The sequence below is a fragment of the Oncorhynchus clarkii genome, unplaced genomic scaffold (genome assembly GCF_045791955.1).
Source record: "Oncorhynchus clarkii lewisi isolate Uvic-CL-2024 unplaced genomic scaffold, UVic_Ocla_1.0 unplaced_contig_3088_pilon_pilon, whole genome shotgun sequence".
Taxonomy (NCBI): domain Eukaryota; kingdom Metazoa; phylum Chordata; class Actinopteri; order Salmoniformes; family Salmonidae; genus Oncorhynchus; species Oncorhynchus clarkii.
Genome location: NW_027258288.1, coordinates 21395 through 39212, shown reverse-complemented (window position 1 = coordinate 39212; position 17818 = coordinate 21395). Strand labels below are relative to the sequence as shown.

General features: G+C 41.9%; 2 protein-coding genes across 3 annotated transcripts; one reads left to right on the top strand and one right to left on the bottom strand.

Moving 5' to 3' along the window:
* The first annotated feature begins 918 nt into the window (after nt 1–918).
* Nucleotides 919–8282, top strand: LOC139396482 (small ribosomal subunit protein mS29-like). Its single transcript, XM_071143504.1, has 12 exons — nt 919–1084; nt 2541–2654; nt 2743–2844; nt 2946–3054; nt 4708–4800; nt 4898–5028; nt 6472–6552; nt 7018–7182; nt 7338–7397; nt 7481–7570; nt 7783–7900; nt 7984–8282. Exons 1-12 carry the CDS (start codon nt 926–928, stop codon nt 8067–8069), a joined length of 1308 nt encoding a protein of 435 aa, XP_070999605.1. The 5' UTR covers nt 919–925; the 3' UTR covers nt 8070–8282.
* A 126-nt stretch (nt 8283–8408) lies between these two features.
* LOC139396481 (B-type lectin plumieribetin-like) lies at nt 8409–16783 on the bottom strand. 2 transcript variants are annotated; one of them, XM_071143502.1, is made up of 3 exons: nt 16754–16783; nt 16354–16447; nt 8409–8886 (listed from the first exon to the last, which is right to left on the bottom strand). In XM_071143502.1, the coding sequence occupies exons 2-3, from the start codon at nt 16441–16443 to the stop codon at nt 8641–8643; spliced, it is 336 nt and encodes a 111-aa protein (XP_070999603.1). In that variant the 5' UTR covers nt 16444–16447; nt 16754–16783; the 3' UTR covers nt 8409–8640. The 2 variants fall into 2 exon arrangements, with proteins under 2 accessions (XP_070999603.1, XP_070999604.1); XM_071143503.1 differs by lacking the exon at nt 16754–16783 and adding an exon at nt 16731–16748.
* Nucleotides 16784–17818: the final 1035 nt, after the last annotated feature.

Sequence of the window (17818 nt, the reverse complement as noted above, 5' to 3'; positions counted from 1 at the left end):
CTTGCCCTGGTTAAAAGCAGTGGTTCGTGCTTTCAGTTTCACGCGAATGCTGCCATCAATCCACGGTTTCTTTTTTGGGAATGTTTTAATCGTTGCTATGGGTACGACATCGTCAATGCACTTTCTAATGAACTCGCTCACCGAATCGGCGTATTCGTCAATGTTGTTGTTGGATGCAATACGGAACGTATCCCAATCCACGTGATCGAAGCAGTCTTGAAGCGTGGAATCAGATTGGTCGGACCAGCGTTGAACAGACCTGAGCGCGGGAGCTTCTTGTTTTAGTTTCTGTCTGTAGGCAGGGAGCAACAAAATGGAGTCGTGGTCAGCTTTTCCGAAAGGAGGGCGGTGGGAGTGCCTTATATGCATTGCGGAAGTTAGAATAACAATGATCCAGGGTTTTACCAGCCTTGGTTGCGCAATCGATATGCTGATACAATTTAGGGAGTCTTTTCAGATTAGCCTTGTTAAAATCCCCAGCTACAATGAATGCAGCCTCAGGATATGTGGTTTCCAGTTTGCATAGAGTCAAATAAAGTTTGTTCAGGGCCATCGATGTGTCTGCTTGGGGGGGAATATATACGGCTGTGATTATAATCGAAGAGATTTCCCTTGGTAGTCAGGTGAACAGAAGGACTTGAGTTCCTGTATGTTGTTATGATCACACCACGTCTCGTTAATCATAAGGCATACCCCCCCGCCCCTCTTCTTACCAGAAAGATGCTTGTTTCTATCGGCGCGATGTGTGAAGAAACCAGCTAGGTTCACCGACTCCGTTAGCGTCTCTCGAGTGAGCCATGTTTCCGTGAAGCAAAGAACGTTAGTCTCTGATGTCTCTCTGGAATGCTACCCTTGCTCGGATTTCATCAACCTTGTTGTCAAGAGACTGGACATTGGCGAGTAGTATGCTAGGGAGTGGTGCGTGATGTGCCCGTTTCCGGAGCCTGACCAGAAGACCGCCTCGTTTGCCTCTTTTACGACGTCGTTGTTTTGGGTCGCCGGCTGGCATCCAATCCATTGTCCTGGGTGGAAGGCAGAACACAGGATACGCTTCTGGAAAGTCATATTCTTGGTCGTACTGATGGTGAGTTGACGCTGCTCTTATGTTCAGTAGTTCTTCTCAACTGTATGTAATGAAACCTAAGATGACCTGGGGTACCAATGTAAGAAATAACACGTAAAAAAACTAAATACTGCATAGTTTCCTAGGAACGCGAAGCAAGGCGGCCATCTCTGTCGGCGCCGGTAAAGCACCTTATCTCAGCTCACTGGTCACCATAGCAGCACCCACCCATAGCACGCGCTCCAGCAGGTATATCTCACTGGTCATCCCCAAAGCTAATTCCTCCTTTGGCCGCCTTTCCTTACAATTCTCTGCTGCCAATGACTGGAATGAACTGCAAAAATCACTGAAGCTGGAGACCCATATCTCCCTCACTAACTTTAAGCACCAGCTATCAGAGCAGATCACTGCACCTGTATATAGCCCATCTGTAAATAGCCCATCCAACTACCTCATCCCCCATACTGTTATTTATTTTGCTCCTTTGTACCCCAGTATCTCTACTTGCACACTCATTTTCTGCACATTTATCACTCCAGTGTTTAATTGCTATATTGTAATTATTTCTCCACTATAGCCTATTTTTTGCCTTACCTCCCTTATCCTACCTCATTTGCACACACTGTATATATACTTTTTTCTATTGTATTATTGACTGCATGTTTGTTTATTCCATGTATAACTCTGTTGTTTGTGTCGCACTGCTTGGCTTTATCTTGGCCAGGTCGCAGTTGAAAATGAGAACTTCTTCTCAGCTAGCCTATCTGTTTAAATAAAGGTGAAATAAAAATGTTAAAAACAATATACAGCAGTGGAGGCCGCTGAGGGGAGGCCGGTTCATAATAATGACTGGAAAGGAGCTAATGGAATGGCATTAAACACATGGAAACCATGTTTTATTTATTTGATACCATTGATTCCGCTCCAGCCATTACCACGAGCCTGTCCTCCCCAATTAAGGTGCCACCATCCTCCTGTGGTGTACAGTATGTGTATATTTTGCATTTGTTAAATTATTTTGATGTGATCTAAAAGTAAAGGGCTTTATTTTTCTAGTATCACATTTGAGAATCGTTTGGCGTTTAGATGGTTTTGGCTGCCAGAGCCAGTCTACCTCTGAAAATAACAGAAGGTCCTTGGACCTTAAGGAGTAACGGGGAGGTTAGGCTCCTTAAGAGGACATCTTGAGCTAGTGCTAGCTATGAATATTTATTAACATTTAAGATGCATTGGGATGTCAGTTTCCATGTGATCAATGCATTTTGAAAAGTCAGCGCTACATATACAGTACATGTCTTTCTGGAGATGTCTTTCTGGTACTAGTAAAAATGTATTTTGTGCTTCACCACTGTACTGTAGTTCATTCTAACGGTCCTAAATTCTAGAACACTGCTGTGCTTAGGCGTACACGTTTTGGACTATGATAGACGCTCTACACCTGCCTCTTACCTGTGGAATGTGATGATGTCACGGACAGGTAGCGCAGGTGCGGCCGCTCCATGGCAGTGGGTGTGGCCAGCAGCAGGAGGCGGTTGGCATGGAGATGAGACCGGAGACATTCTCCATCTTCAGAACACAGGAGAACGACCCAGTAGGTGGAATAATCAACCACACTTTATTCTGTAGCATGTGGTAATAAGTGTGGAGGGTACTGATGTTTCCTCTCCCTCTGTCCCCAGGCCTGTCAGTCAGAACAGCACCTAGGGCAGTACTACACTGTGCCCCCCTCCCACTTCCACACTGTCTTCCCCCATGGCCTGCCTCCACGATACCAACAACAGGTATTGTGTGTGTGTGTGTGTGTGTGTGTGTGTGTGTGTGTGTGTGTGTGTGTGTGTGTGTGTGTATTACAGTATGACTGACTGTCTGTACCTGTGTCCAGGTGAAGACGTTTAACGAGGGCTGTGTGATGGTGAGGCAGCCTGCTCTGGAGCTGATATCTCACCTGAAGCGAGCTGACTACAGCAAGCCCAACCTGCGCTACCTACTCTGTATCCTACCCTACCTAATATACCTGATCACACCTCAGTGTACCTTTACACATTTCATATACAGTCATGGCCAAAACATTTGAGAATGACACAGATATTAATTTCCACAAAGTTTGCTGCTTCAGTGTCTTTAGATATTTTGTCAGATGTTACTATGGAATACTGAAGTATAATTACAAGCATTTCATAAGTGTCAAAGGCTTTTATTGACAATTACCAGAAGTTGATGCAGAGAGTCAATATTTGCAGTGTTGACCCTTCTTTTTCAAGACCTCTGCAATCTGCCCTGGCTTGCTGTCAATTAACTTCTGGGCCACATCCATCCTGACAGCCCATTCTTGCATAATCAATGCTTGGAGTTTGTCAGAATTTGTGGGGTTTTGTTTGTCCATCTGCCTCTTGAGGATTGACCACAAGTTCTCAATGGGATTAAGGTCTGGGGAGTTTCCTGGCAATGGACCTAAAATATCTATGTTTTGTTCCCTGAGCCACTTAGTTATCACTTTTGCCTTGTGGCAAGGTGCTCCATCATGCTGGAAAAGGCATTGTTCTTCACCAAACAGTTCCTGGGTGGTTGGCATAAGTTGCTCTCTGAGGATGTGTTGGTACCATTCTTTATTCATGGCTGTGTTCTTAGGCAAAATTGTGAGTGAGCTCACTCCCTTGGCTGAGAAGCAACCCCACACATGAATGGTCTCAGGATGCTTTACTGTTGGCATGACACAGGACTGATGGTAGCGCTCACCTTGTCTTCTCCGGACAAGCTTTTTTCCGGATGTCCCAAACAATCGGAAAGGGGATTCATCAGAGAAAATGACTTTACCCCAGTCCTCAGCAGTCCAAGCCCTGTACCTTTTGCAGAATATCAGTCTGTCCATGATGTTTTTCCTGAAGAGAAGTGGCTTCTTTGCTGCCCTTCTTGACACCAGGCCATCCTCCAAAAGTCTTCGCCTCACTGTGCGTGCAGATGCACACACGCCTGCTGCCATTCCTGAGCAAGCTCTGTACTGGTGGTGACCCGATCCCGCAGCTGAATCAACTTTAGGAGATGGTCCGGGCGCTTGCTGGACTTTCTTGGGTGCCCAGACGCCTTCTTCACAACAATTGAACCGCTCTCCTTGAAGTTCTTGATGATCCGATAAATGGTTGATTTAGGTGCAATCTTACTGGCAGCAATATCCTTGCCTGTGAAGCCCTTTTTGTGCAAAGCAATGATGACGGAACGTGTTTCCTTGCAGGTAAGCATCTGTTATTTGAACTCAATCAACATGACAGAGTGATCTCCAGCCTTGTCCTCGTCAACACTCACACCTGTGTTAACGAGAGAATCACTAACATGATGTCAGCTGGTCCTTTTGTGGCAGGGCTGAAATGCAGTGGAAATGTTTTTTGGGGGATTCAGTTAATTTGCATGGCAAAGAGGGACTTTGCAATTAATTGCAGTTCATCTGATCACTCTTCATAACATTCTGGAGTATATGCAAATTGCCATCATACAAACTGAGGCAGCAAACTTTGTGGAAATGAATGTGTCATTCTCAAAACTTTTGGCCACGACTGTACACACAGTCATCCCCGTACCTCTCTATGACCTGTGTTGTCTACCTGTATTGTGTTGAATTATGTTGGTGTTGACCTTGACTGGTTGTGTAGATGGGGTGAAGGGCAGTGGGAAGACCATGTCTCTCTGTCATACTGTCCACTACTGCTCCACACAGGGATGGCTAGTACTACACATACCAGATGGTGAGTAACACACACACACCCTGACGTGGCATACACACAGACACACAAAATAATGATGATGATAATAATGATTATGATAATAATCTCCTCTCTATAGCCCACCTGTGGGTGAAGAACTGTAAGGAGCTGTTGCCCTCCTCCTACCACGCCTCCCGCTTTGACCAGCCAATACAGGCCTCCAACTGGCTACGCAACTTCAGAACCACCAATGAACACTTCCTCTCCAAGGTAGCCCCTCCTCCTCAGATAGATAGTGGGCGCCAGGTACAGTGCCTGTCAAAAGTTTGGACACACGGTGTGCAAAACTGTCAAGGCTTTGCACACCGTACAAACCCGAAAAGCTGTAATCACTTTTTGGGTTACTACATGATTCCATATGTTATTACATAGTTTTGATATCTTCACTATTATTCTACAATGTGGAAAATAGTAAAAGAAAGAAAGAAAGAAAAACCCTGGAATGAGTAGGTGTGTCCAAACCTTTGACTGGCACTGTATGTGTTGCCTGTAGGAACAAATCTAGGATCAGTTTATCATCCCCTAATCCTAACTTTAGAAGTAAGATACAGTGCCTTCAGAAACTATTCACACACCTAGACTTTTTCCACATTTTGTTGTTACAAAGCCGGATTAAAATGTATTTAATTGTTGTTTTCTGTCAACGATCTACACAAGTTCTCAAAGTGGAAGAAACATGTTATTTTTTTAATTCATGGGAAATAAAAAAAGTAATATTTTGATTTGAGTTAATACATGTCAATCACATTTGGCAGCAATTACAGCTGTGAGTCTTTCTGGGTAAGTCTCAGAGCTTTGCATACCTGGATTGTACCATATTTGCCTAATATTTAAAAAAAAAAATTAACTAGGCCACTCAGAAACATTCAATGTCATCTGGGTAAGCAATTCCAGTGTATATTTGGCTTTGTTTGTTTCCCAGTGTCGGTTTCTTTTTATCCTAAAAAAAAACTCCAGTGGCCTTGCCGATGACAAGTATACCCATAACATGATGCAGCCACCACCACTCTTGAAAATATGACATGATACTCAGTGATGTGTTTGTTGTGTTGGATTTACCCAAAAGATAACGCTTTGTATTCAGGACAAAAAGTTAATTTCATATCACATTTTTTTCAGTACTACTTTAGTGCCTTATTGCAAACAGGATGGCTTCCTTCTTTTCACTATCAATTATGTTAGTATTGTGAAATAACTACTATGTTGATCCATCCTCCGTTATCTCCTATCACAGCCTTTAAACTCAAACTTGATTTAAATCACGATTCGCCTCATGGTGAAATCCCTGAGCGGTTCCTGCCTCTCCGGAAACTACGTTAGGATTGCCACCTGTATCGTTGTGGGTTTACTTTTACACTTTGGATGGTGCATCAATAATAGCTCCACCATACTCAAAGGGATATTCAATGTCTGTTTTATTTGTATATTTACCCAACTACCAATAGGTGCCCTTTGTGAACCATAGGAAAAGCTCCCTGGCCTTTGGTTGAATCTGTGCTTGAAATTCATTGTTTGACTTAGGAACCTTACTGATAATTGTGTGTGTGGGGTACAGGGATGTCATTTTAAATACTATTGCACACAGTTGCTAAGCATATTTTTACTCCTTGAGGCATCCTGTATTTGTGACTGTGTCTCCCCTTGTTGTTTTAGATCAAGTTGAGGCAGCGGTACGTGTGGACTAAAAGAGAGAGCACTGAGGAGGGACGGCCACTAGGGGAGCTGGTGGACATGGTGAGTCGAGTGTCAACGTGCCCTTTATTAAGGCGTCAGCATCCTTCAGTTTGGCCGAACTTGGCTAGGCGAACTGAATGAGTGTGCTCGCATGCTCCCTTAAAAGACCTTCACTTGAAAAATGAGAAAGTGTTAATAGTGCTGTTTGTCCATTTTTAAGATGCCGTAGTCAGAATTAATCTAAAATAACTTAATCTGTTATGACGTTTTTGCCAAGGAGATCTTAGTCATGCAATTTTATATTTAACTAACATGTATTGTGCAGTATTTTTCAATTAAAAAATGTGCATGAAAACAAGTAATCTCTTGTTGAATGACAACAAAGACTTTATTGCAGAATCCCTACTGTTTCCATGTGGACGCCTTGCGTCTGGGCTCCAGTTCTGAAACATAATTGGTTCAGTGCACTTCTCTTAAGAATCTCATACCACGTATCATTGTTAAGCTGTGTTTTTTTCACCCCAGGGAGTGTCTCGTGTGAAGAGCAGCAGTGATGTGGTGGGGGCAGTTCTAAAGGAGCTGAGGCTACAGGCTGGGGGGACAGAGGGGGGCTTCAGGCTGGCTGTGGCTGTTGATGGAGTCAACGGTCTCTGGGGAAGGACCACGCTCAAGAAGGAGGACAAGAGCCCTGTACTAATACACCTATACATTCATTCACCTCACTGTGGATCTATAAAAAAAGTTGATTTCTATTGCTTCCATTTTTGCCTTTGTAATTTCTGTGTAAAGATTGCTTACTTGACTGACCTTTCTCTCCCCTGTCACTTTTCCATCCCCTCTGCCAGGTGGCTCCAGAGGAGTTGACATTGGTTCATAACTTGAGGAAGATGATCAACAATGACTGGGTGAGAACTGCATGGTGGTTATCCTCTGTGTAATAGACATTACATGATTGTGATTTACACCTCTGTTCCCTCTCTCTCCTCAGTGTGGAGGGGTGGTCATCGCCACGCTGTCTCAGACAGGATCTCTCTACGCTCCAAGCTCTGCCTACCTGCCCCAGGAGCTGCTGGGAGAGGTCAGTGGTCATGATTACACCCTGGTTAATGTTGTTGTATGTCCAGTCCAAAAACTACCTCTAACCCTTGGTGTCTATTGATCTGGGCTAACAACGGAATGATGTAGATGTTTTTGGACAAGACCCTTCTGATGTGTTTATTTGACTGATGATGCATATAGAAACAGAAGTTCACATATTAAAAACATATATCCTCTGTGTTCCTCCTACAGGAGGGCTTTGACAGCATGGACCCATTTATCCCAGTACCAGTCTCCCTCTACAGTGAGAAGGAGTTTGAGAGCTGTTACCTCTACTACCTGGACCGCCACTGGCTACAACACCCACACAGTAAGAGATATTCACTTTCACCACTGTTTGTGATGGTTTAGATTATGACATGTTGAACTGATTGAGAGATTTCTCTCTATAAGGTCAGACAGAGGAAGGGAAGAAAGAACTCATCTTCCTCAGCAACAGAAACCCTTCTGTACTGGAGAGACTGTGTGCCTTCCTGTAACATCACACATGGGCCCACACCCTCCCACTCACCCATAGAGATAGCCCTCTGGTGCTGCCTATGCGACATCAAGGCCACTAGCATTCTCTATGGGACAAACGCCAATACAGACTCACAACTGCAACGTTATAATCCATGTATATGTGTCCCTCCATAAATTATTCTGTTGTGATGCATGATAGTGTCTTTCATAATAAAAATATACATGAAAAAGTCAAATCTCATGTTCTCTTTTATATGAGCCAATACAGCTATTTTCTTCATGAAAAGTTAGTGATGTTTGTCTTTTGAATATAGAGTACCTGACACAATGCACAGAATTACAACACAAATGACTACTTTAAGTCAATACAGTTTTATTTGACCAAATCAAAGGGTTAAAGCCTCAAGGCTTTTGAATACAGTTTAGTGGTAGATGTAGACAGGTATGGTCAAGTGAAGATGTTACTCTGCCTCATTACTAGTGTCCTCACGAGAGCACCAGACCACATTTCTGGGACTGTAGAGCATCAGGGCACCTTCGTCAGGGAGGGTGAGGTGACCTCTTTGTGCATTGTTGGGCCGGTCGATGTTACGATGTCCAGATCACCACTCGGTCTCTGTAGAGCTCCAGGGTACCTTTGTCAGTGAGGGTGAGGTGGCCTCTTTGTGTATTGTTGCAACGGGCGGTGTTACTTGACCAAATGGGATGGTCCTGTGTGGTGTAGATGACCAGGTTGCCATCCTGTTGGAGGATGAGCCTCTGAGCATCTTTGTTCACAGTGTTTGATGCCCAGACAACCCGACCCCAACCGTAGAGCACAAAGTTGCCATCGGTCTGCAAAGAGAAAATTAATTTTCATATAAACATGTTAGACAAAGATGACCTCTGTACTGCTGTGCATTCCTTTCATCCACTTTTAAATGATTACTTAAAGTTTAGGGTGAAAAATATTTCCCAAATTATTTTTCAATATTCGCGGCAAGTGTTCGTCAGCTAAATCAAAATATTAGGGGTGTGCATTTATTCCATTCGATACGTATCTAGATACTTGGTCTGCGATATGATACAGGAATTATACATTTTCATTTGAAACAATTCGATGCGGTTTGATTAGAGAATGAATCAATGCGATTTGGTTTGATGCACTAAGATTTTCATTTCCCATTCTAAATTAAAATCTGCAATTCGTAACATATCAATCAGAATGTATAATGGGCATCCACAAATGAATACACACATTAGGAAACGTAACATATCAATGGTGACCCGTCATTGAGGGCAGAGCCTGTTTTGTATGTTTTTTGGCATTAATACGTGTCACATATCAGTTTGCAAACAATGTAAAAACATTACAATTTTAAAAAGTGAATAAATCCGCATACAAACATGGTCTCTTTTTTGCTTTCTTGAGTAAGGCAGCTTCAAAATGCAGGTGTTTCAGCATAGTTCATTGCTTTCTGTGGTGGTGGGACAGCCATTGGAAAATACAGAGCTTAGGGGTTGGTAATGTATTCTAGTTGTGCAGTGATTGGCTCAATGTTCTGTCACTCATTGGGACACCACATAACTGCAAAATATACATCGAGACCTCAAATTCAAGTCCCATGGGTGCTGCCATAGTTACATTAGAAGTGCCCATCCAAGAAGGCTCAAGGTCGTTGGCCACAGATAAATTGTTAAATCACGTTATATCTACCGTAGATTTGATTGGACTGATCATGTCAACATCATACTTTCAAAATTTTAGCTAGCAAGCAGTCATCTTCATGAATCACGGTGACAGTCTGCTGGCAAATCCTTTTCAATCCTTGTCATATGAAGAGAAATTATAGATAAAATGTATTGCTGCTCATCAACCATAAACATTACACAAGTTGGAAAATGCAAATTCAACAATGAGTGGTTTGGAAAGAATCAGTGGCTAACTGCAAGCATTGCAAAGCAATCACTAGCCTGCTATTCAGTGGAGAGGGTATTTGGTCCAAGTCTGGGTTTAAGGGTCTCTATTCCAAGCTTAAAAGGATAAACATTCAACACCATGGACCAGAAAAGTTTGAATACATTGGCCATGCTGTCAATCCAGCATGCCTTCTGCCGCATTCAAAACAACTGGAAACTTGGAAATCTCAGACTTTAATGAGTTCAAGACAACAGGGAACTCTGGGGAAAAAAACACGCTCAGACTGGGAAAATACATTTTTGAACGGTCATTCAACTCTGAATTCAAAGTTGTGAACTCGGGCCTCTTTCTAGAGCTCCGACCTGAAGATCACTGACGTCATGATTCAACCTTGTCCCCCCCCCCCCCCCTCCCGAGTTCCCAATTGTCTTGAAAGCACCATAAATCCAGGAAATGCCAGACTGATGAAAAATCTGCCCACAAGGACCGCCGCGCCACCTTCCTGTTCAAGTGAGCACGGCACAACAAGGGGAGTCCAAAAATGTCTTGTTTGCAGCTGCATAAATTATGTAATATGACAGGGAGATATGTATACTGTAGCTAAGAAGGTACTACTACGTGTATTTTGTGTAGTAAGCTGTTAGTAGCCCATGTGCCTCACCCTAATAATTTGGTCCCTTCCCCCCCCCCTACTGTTCTGACTTGGTGGTGCCCATGTAGCCTATTTTAGAGTAATGTAATCATTTAATATTGTAAGAGCTTTCATTGTCTGCTTATATGCCCCCTTTATCCTATGGTACTGACTTGGTGTGCAGGGAGAATGCTGTAAGAACGGCCCATGTTCTGAATTCTGTCGCTGTAGATTTCAAAAGTGCTTAAAGCTATATTGACTGCGTCCGCTCATTAATGTCGTACTCGAAATTACAGATTGCCTCTTATCTGCTCATTGTCCCCTTATGCCATAGTTTGTACAACTCAATTATCAGTAGAAACCACATTTGTTTAAGCAAGTCAGCCATATCAGCTATGTTTTTTTAAAGGGCAGTAAATTATGAATTAACCGTGTCGCTGCCAGACAAGGCTCCACTGATAGCCAGGTGTAGCAGTGATAATGATTTACGCAATTGTGCTGAAAAGAAAGCTCTGCTGTTGGGACAGCTTTATGTAGGCCCTAACAGTTTGTGGGCACCATTTGTCACCATTATAGTGCAATTTGTGTATTGCTTAGTGTTGTATTGGCGTTGCTGTCATGCATCTAAAACTATTTTTTTTGTTCACCCACCAAGATTTACATGCTAAAATCGCCACTGCATATCCATACAAAATGCAGTGTCTTGGATTTACTTACAGAATAATACGAAATGCTCGGAGACCACATTGAGTGGGGTGGTAGATGCCTAGTCTCTATTGCTCAGCTCAGGTGCCTATATAGACATACATCATTTACACGCACGCACACACACACAGAACCCAGGTCCTGCGTGTCCCCAGGCACTCATTTGTTGACTTCGAAAAAGCCTTGGTTTCATGCATGTTATCAGAAGCCGCCACCCTACATTTGTTTTACTCACTGCTTTAGCACACTCCACCAACCCTGATGTCCTTGCCGTGTCTGAATTCTGAGATTTCCATACCAAACTACAACATTTTCCATCAAGATAGAACTGCCAAAGGGGGAGGAGTTGCAATCTACTGCAGAGATAGCTTGCAAAGTTCTGTCATACTTTCCAGGTCTACGCCCAAACAGTTTGAGCTTCTAATTCTAAAAATGAATCCCTCCAGAATTAAGTTTCTTACTGTTGTCGCCTGTTATAGACCCCCCTCAGCTCCCAGCTGTGCTCTGGACACCATATGTGAATTGATTGACCCTCCTCTTCAGAGTTCGTTCTGTTAGGTGACCTAAACTGGGATATGCTTAACATCCCAGCAGTCCTACAATCTAAGCTAGATGCCCTCAATCTCACAAATTGTCAAGGAACCCACTAGGTACAACCCTAAATCCAAAAACATGGGCACCCTCATAGACATTATCCTGACCAACTTGCCCTCCAAATACACCTCTGCTGTTTTCAATCAGGATCTCAGCTATCACTGCCTCATTGCCTGTATCCGCTATGGGTCCACAGTCAAATGACCACCCCTCATCACTGTCAAACGCTCCCTAAAACACTTCTACGAGCAGGCCTTTCTAATCGACCTGGCCAAGGTATCCTGGAAGGATATTGACCTCATCCCGTCAGTCGAGGATGCCTGGTCGTTCTTTAAAAGTAATTTCCTCACCATCTTAAATAAGCATGCCCCTTTCAAAAAAATGTAGAACTCCAGACCTGACTGCCCTCGACCAGCACAAAAACATCCTGTGGCGGACTGCACTAGCATCGAATAGTCCCCGCAATATGCAACTGTTCAGGGAAGTCAGGAACCAATACACGCAGTCAGTCAAGAAAGCAAAGGCTAGCTTTTTCAAACAGAAACTCCAAAATGTTTTGGGACACTGTAAAGTCCATGGAAAACGAGAGCACCTCCTCCCAGCTGCCCACTGCACTGAGGCTAGGTAACATGGTCACCACTGATAAATCCATGATAAATCGGAAATTTCAATAAGCATCTCTACAGCTGGCCACGCTTTCCTCCTGACTACCAGCTCCGCACCACCCGCAGCTACTTGCCCGAGCCTCCCCAGCTTCTCCTTCACCCAAATCCAGATAACAGATGTTCTGAAAGAGCTGCTAAACCTGGACCCGTACAAATCAGCTGGGCTAGACAATCTGGACCCTCTTTCTAAAATGATCTGCCGCCATTGTTGCAACCCCTATTACCAGTCTGTTCTGAGCACACCATTGCTCTTGTCCATCAATCTAAAAGAGCAGCTTGTGATTTTATTGCATATTCCTTGGCTGTGGATGAGAGCACCGAGATTGCCCAGTTGTCAAATATGGACTCCAACCTAAGCGTGACAGAGGAGTTTTTGGCTTTACGTCCTATGCATGGCACAACTACCTCCAAGATGTGTAAATGAGATGGAGCTGCCTCTCGTGGGTTTGACAACCGAGGAGGCGATGTGTGGACACTCTAGACCAAAACTGTTATAGACCTATATGCATCCTGCCCTGCCTGTTGTCCGGAACTCTGGCAGTCTCTATGGGGGTGCCACAGGGTTCAATTCTCGGGCCGACTCTTTTCTCTGTATATATCAACGATGTCGCTCTTGCTGCGGGTGATTCCCTGATCCACCTCTACGCAGACGACACCATTCTGTATACATCTGGCCCTTCTTTGGACACTTAACTAACCTCCAAACGAGCTTCAATGCCATTCAACACTCCTTCCGTGGCCTCCAACTGCTCTTAAACGCTAGTAAAACAAAATGCATGCTTTTCAAACGTTCGCTGCCCGCACCCACCCGCACGACTAGCATCACTACTCTGGACGGTTCTGACTTAGGAATTTGTAGTTGTCCACATTCTAGGTGTGTGGCTAGACTGTAAACTCTCCATCCAGACTTATATCAAACATCTCCAATCTAAAATGAAATCTAGAATCAGCTTTATATTTCGCAACAAAGCCGCCTTCACTCACACCGCCAAACTTACCCTCGTAAAACTGACTATCCAATACTCCTGTCAGCAAACTGGATGCAGTCTATCACAGTGCCATCCGTTTTGTTACCAAGGCCCCATATACCACCCACCACTGCAACCTGTATGCTCTAATAATCTGTTAATCTGTTAAATTGTAATTACTTTGCTACTATGGCCTATTTATTGCCTTAACTCCTCACGCCATTTGCATACACTGTATATAGACTTTTTTTTCTACTGTGTTATTGAGTCTATGCTTGTTTATTCCATGTGTAACTCTTTATCTTGGCCAGGTCGCAGTTGTAAATGAGATAGTTCTGTGACGACCCTCCCACTCTGTCTGCCGTATTCTCTCTTTGTTATTCCCTTATTAGGATGCTGGTGGGCGGAGTTGGGAGGGTCGTCAGCTACATGGGAAACACCTGGGCCCAGGTGTTTCCCAGGATAAATACACCACTTCCCCATTCATGGAGGAGACTCTCTCCATGCAGACACTTTGATAGGTTTTTTTGTTGTGTTTCTTGGTGGTTTTTGGTTGTTTGCTTTAGCACCTTTCAAAACCCTGCATTATCACATTCATGCATGCAAAACACTCACTTACAATACTGATTACTGATTACACACACCATTGTATATTTTCCTTAGTTGCTTTAGTTAATAAATATATATTTTGTTACTCCTTATCTCCACGTTGTCTCCCTTTTGTTACGGGCTTTGAGCCGGTTCGTGACAGTTCTAAACTAGCCTACCTGGTTAAATAAAGGTGAAATAAAAACATCTATCTCATGATCTACATCAGCAGCAGATATTCATTTAGAATGGGAAATTAATGTGTTCATGCAACAGTGCATAGAATCATATCGCATCGAACTGAATCTCAATTCGTTCTCTAATCAAACCATATCGTTTCCTACTAAAACATCATTTGTGTCTCATATCGGAGCCCATGTATCTAGTATACACTGATTGTTTAAAGAAAAACTACCAAAACTATTTCTGATCGTGAACCTGGACAATAAAAATGAAATATATTTTAAGTCCATTCAGCAGGTAACTCGATGATAAAGCTATCCATTCCTGGTGCTTTTTCTCCACGCGAATGTTTTAAAAGCATCTAATATTTATTTTTTGGTGGTCTCTGTTGAGTGATTTATTTTTCGTCTGCTGATAATTGCTTCAGGGTTGTTGAGTCTAAGGCTATAGGATTCGTCCAACTGTTTAATTCAGATTTATATCAATTTCCATAAAGCTTTTAAAATTGTCATTAATTGCGTTGTTTCTAATTAACATGAATTTGTATATTTTACAATTATAACTGGTTTAGCGTGTATTCGTTTTGTGAGATATTTACCAGGGTTATCTTCCATTAAGTAATATGCTTTATTTGAGTTTAACCTGTAGTTGTTGGCTCTCTTCAAAAGTAAAAGATCGTATTCCTGCGTAAATTCAGAAAATGTTATTTTCTTCTTTATCTTGTAAAGATTTATGGGCTTTCTAAGATTGTGATTTATTTATCTTGCATTTTAATTTCTAAATCAGATGTAACTTTTTGCAGAGTATGAGATTATCATTCCCCTAATGTTTAAAAAAAATGGTATTTAACTAGGCAAGTCAGAACACATTTATTTACAATGACGGCCTAGGAACAGTTGGTTAACTGCCTTGTTTGGGGGCAGAAGGACAGATTTTTTTCCTTGTCAGCTCAGGGATTCAATCTAGCAACCTTTCGGTTACTGGCCCAACGCTTTAACCACTGGGCTACTTGCCGCCCCAATGTACACCTTAAAGGCATACCAAATTATATCAGCTTTTCTCTGTCCTCTGTCTACATTTGTAATGGTAAAGATTTTAATTTACGTATTTAATACATTTCGGATCCAGAAGATGCTCGCTGATGATTCTCCTACTACAGTTGCTGTGTAGGAGAAAAAATAAAATAAGTGTATTTTTCTGTTGGTGTAATTAATCAGAATGATCATTATCTTTTTTTTTTATCCAGTAAATTCTTGAATAGCTTTTCTTACTTAGAGAAAAAACAGATGCCTCGATCTTTAGTTTCTTGGCAATTTCTCACATGGAATAGCCTTCATTTCTCAGAATAATAATAGACTGACGAGTTTCAGAAGAAAGTTCTTTGTTGCTGGACATTTTGAGCCTGTAATCGAACCTATTTCTGATCAATTTTATGTTATTTTAATTGACAAATGTGCTTATCTTTCAAAAACAATGACATTTCTAAGTGGCCCCAAACTTTTGAAAGGTGTATATATATATATATATATATATATATATATATATATAGAGAATAAAAATAATGTTTCAAGATTAAGGTTCAGCTGAAGGCACCAGAGTTAAATCCTCTCACTTTGCCAGTAACTTTTTCTGCTACCATTAATGTCAAGCCGTCTACACATACAGTTTGATGCATAAATCCAACATATGCAACATAATTTCCAATTGAACGCTGCGTTTGCCTTGCAGCATTGCGTTGCAGAGCCAGTTGCAGTGAGTTCTGTGTGGTGCATATGTTGGATTTATCGAATGCATCAAACTGTATGCTAGATGGCTTGACGTTAATGGAAGCAGAAGGTGAATGTTGAACTTTTGTTGTACACATATCCATTAAACATTTTTTAAATATATAATTAAAGTTTGACTACATAATTTATTACACAGCATTGATTTAATGACACGGTCTGTCTGATCACAGCATGAATCGTTACATCCCTACAAAAAACATTTCTAAGGTCAAAATAAGTTGCAGACCAGATATCTAATGTTAATATAATTGAAATGTAAGTGTTTCACTAACTATTGTACCTGAAAGATAGCTTTAAATTGCCCATTGTTGGAGAGGAGGTAGTCCCCTTTCAGCAGAATCCTCTCGGTGCTCATGTAGTTCATACTCATGATTCTGAAAGAGAGAATTTATATTGTTTATTCGCTGCAGTTTATTATAGTAAACACCCACACAAACAGGAAGGAGCAAAACACATTTAGACAAAAGGAAGAAAGAGAGAAAATGTGCCTAAACTAGGCCTTTTATAATGAGAATGTATCATTTCAGTTCTAAATGACAAATGTAAAAAACAACTAAATAATACACAAAAGTAATAGAAATCATCTCATTAAGACCTAATTTAACTGGCCATTCCATGTACATAAATGAAAAAAACACACATTAAAATAGGAGTTACCTCAAATTCTTAAATGAACTTACAAGTATTTAGGAGCAGTAGATTGAAGAGGCAGTTGTGCGGTGATGAAGCAGCTCTGGCCTTATATCCCTGCTCAGGTGAAGGGGGTGGAGTAATAAGGATGAGGAAATGGGTGGTGTCCACTGTACATTCAATTTGACCAAATGCGGCTGAAATGTACATGATAGATACAATGACCAGTGGTGGAAAAAGTACCCAAATGTCATTTGAGTAAAAGGAAAGAAACCTTAATAAAAGAAATGACTAAAGTAAAAGTCACCCAGTAAAATTATATTTGAGTAAAAAAACAAATACATATATATATATATATTTGGTTTTAAATATACTTAAGTATCAAAAGTAAATGTAATTGCTAAAGTAAAAGTTGAATAATTGAATAATTTCAAATTCCTTATATTAAGCAGACCACACTGCACCATTTTATATTAAAAATATATATATATTTACAAATAGCCAGGGGCACGCTCAAACACGAAGACATAATTTACAAACAAAGCTAGGGTTTAGTGAGTCCGCTAGATCAGAGGCAGTAGAAATGACCAGGATGATTGTTACGGAGTGTAATTGATAGGTAATCGACTAGACGGACGGTTTCCTGGACTCCGTGTGTAGGGATTTGTACAATGCTTGAACAAGGCTATTGAACTTGACATTGGTGTCTGTCTTCATTCCTTTATCCAACATTTCGTACTGAAACATGGTATCAGAAGTGTCTTGAAAACCACACGTCTGTTATTTCTGTAGCTAAGTACAGTATTGGCGCGGTTACGTTCCATATGCGAACACACGCCGTTTCCTACTGCTAGTCACAACACTGATCAACTTGTTGTTAGCTGGCAAGCTAGCATCACTACCTAATGTTACCTCGATGGCTGAAGGCAAAGATATCTCCTATTCCATCGCTATGGCAGCGAACATTCCGCCACCAAATCCCATGGTTCTCACAGGGGTCTCGAATACTAATTGGTACAACTTCAGGGATGAATTCGAGGACTATGCGCTGGCAACCGGTCTACATAAGAAACCCAACGAGGTCCAAGCGGCAAATGAGGAGTTTAATGGGCAGC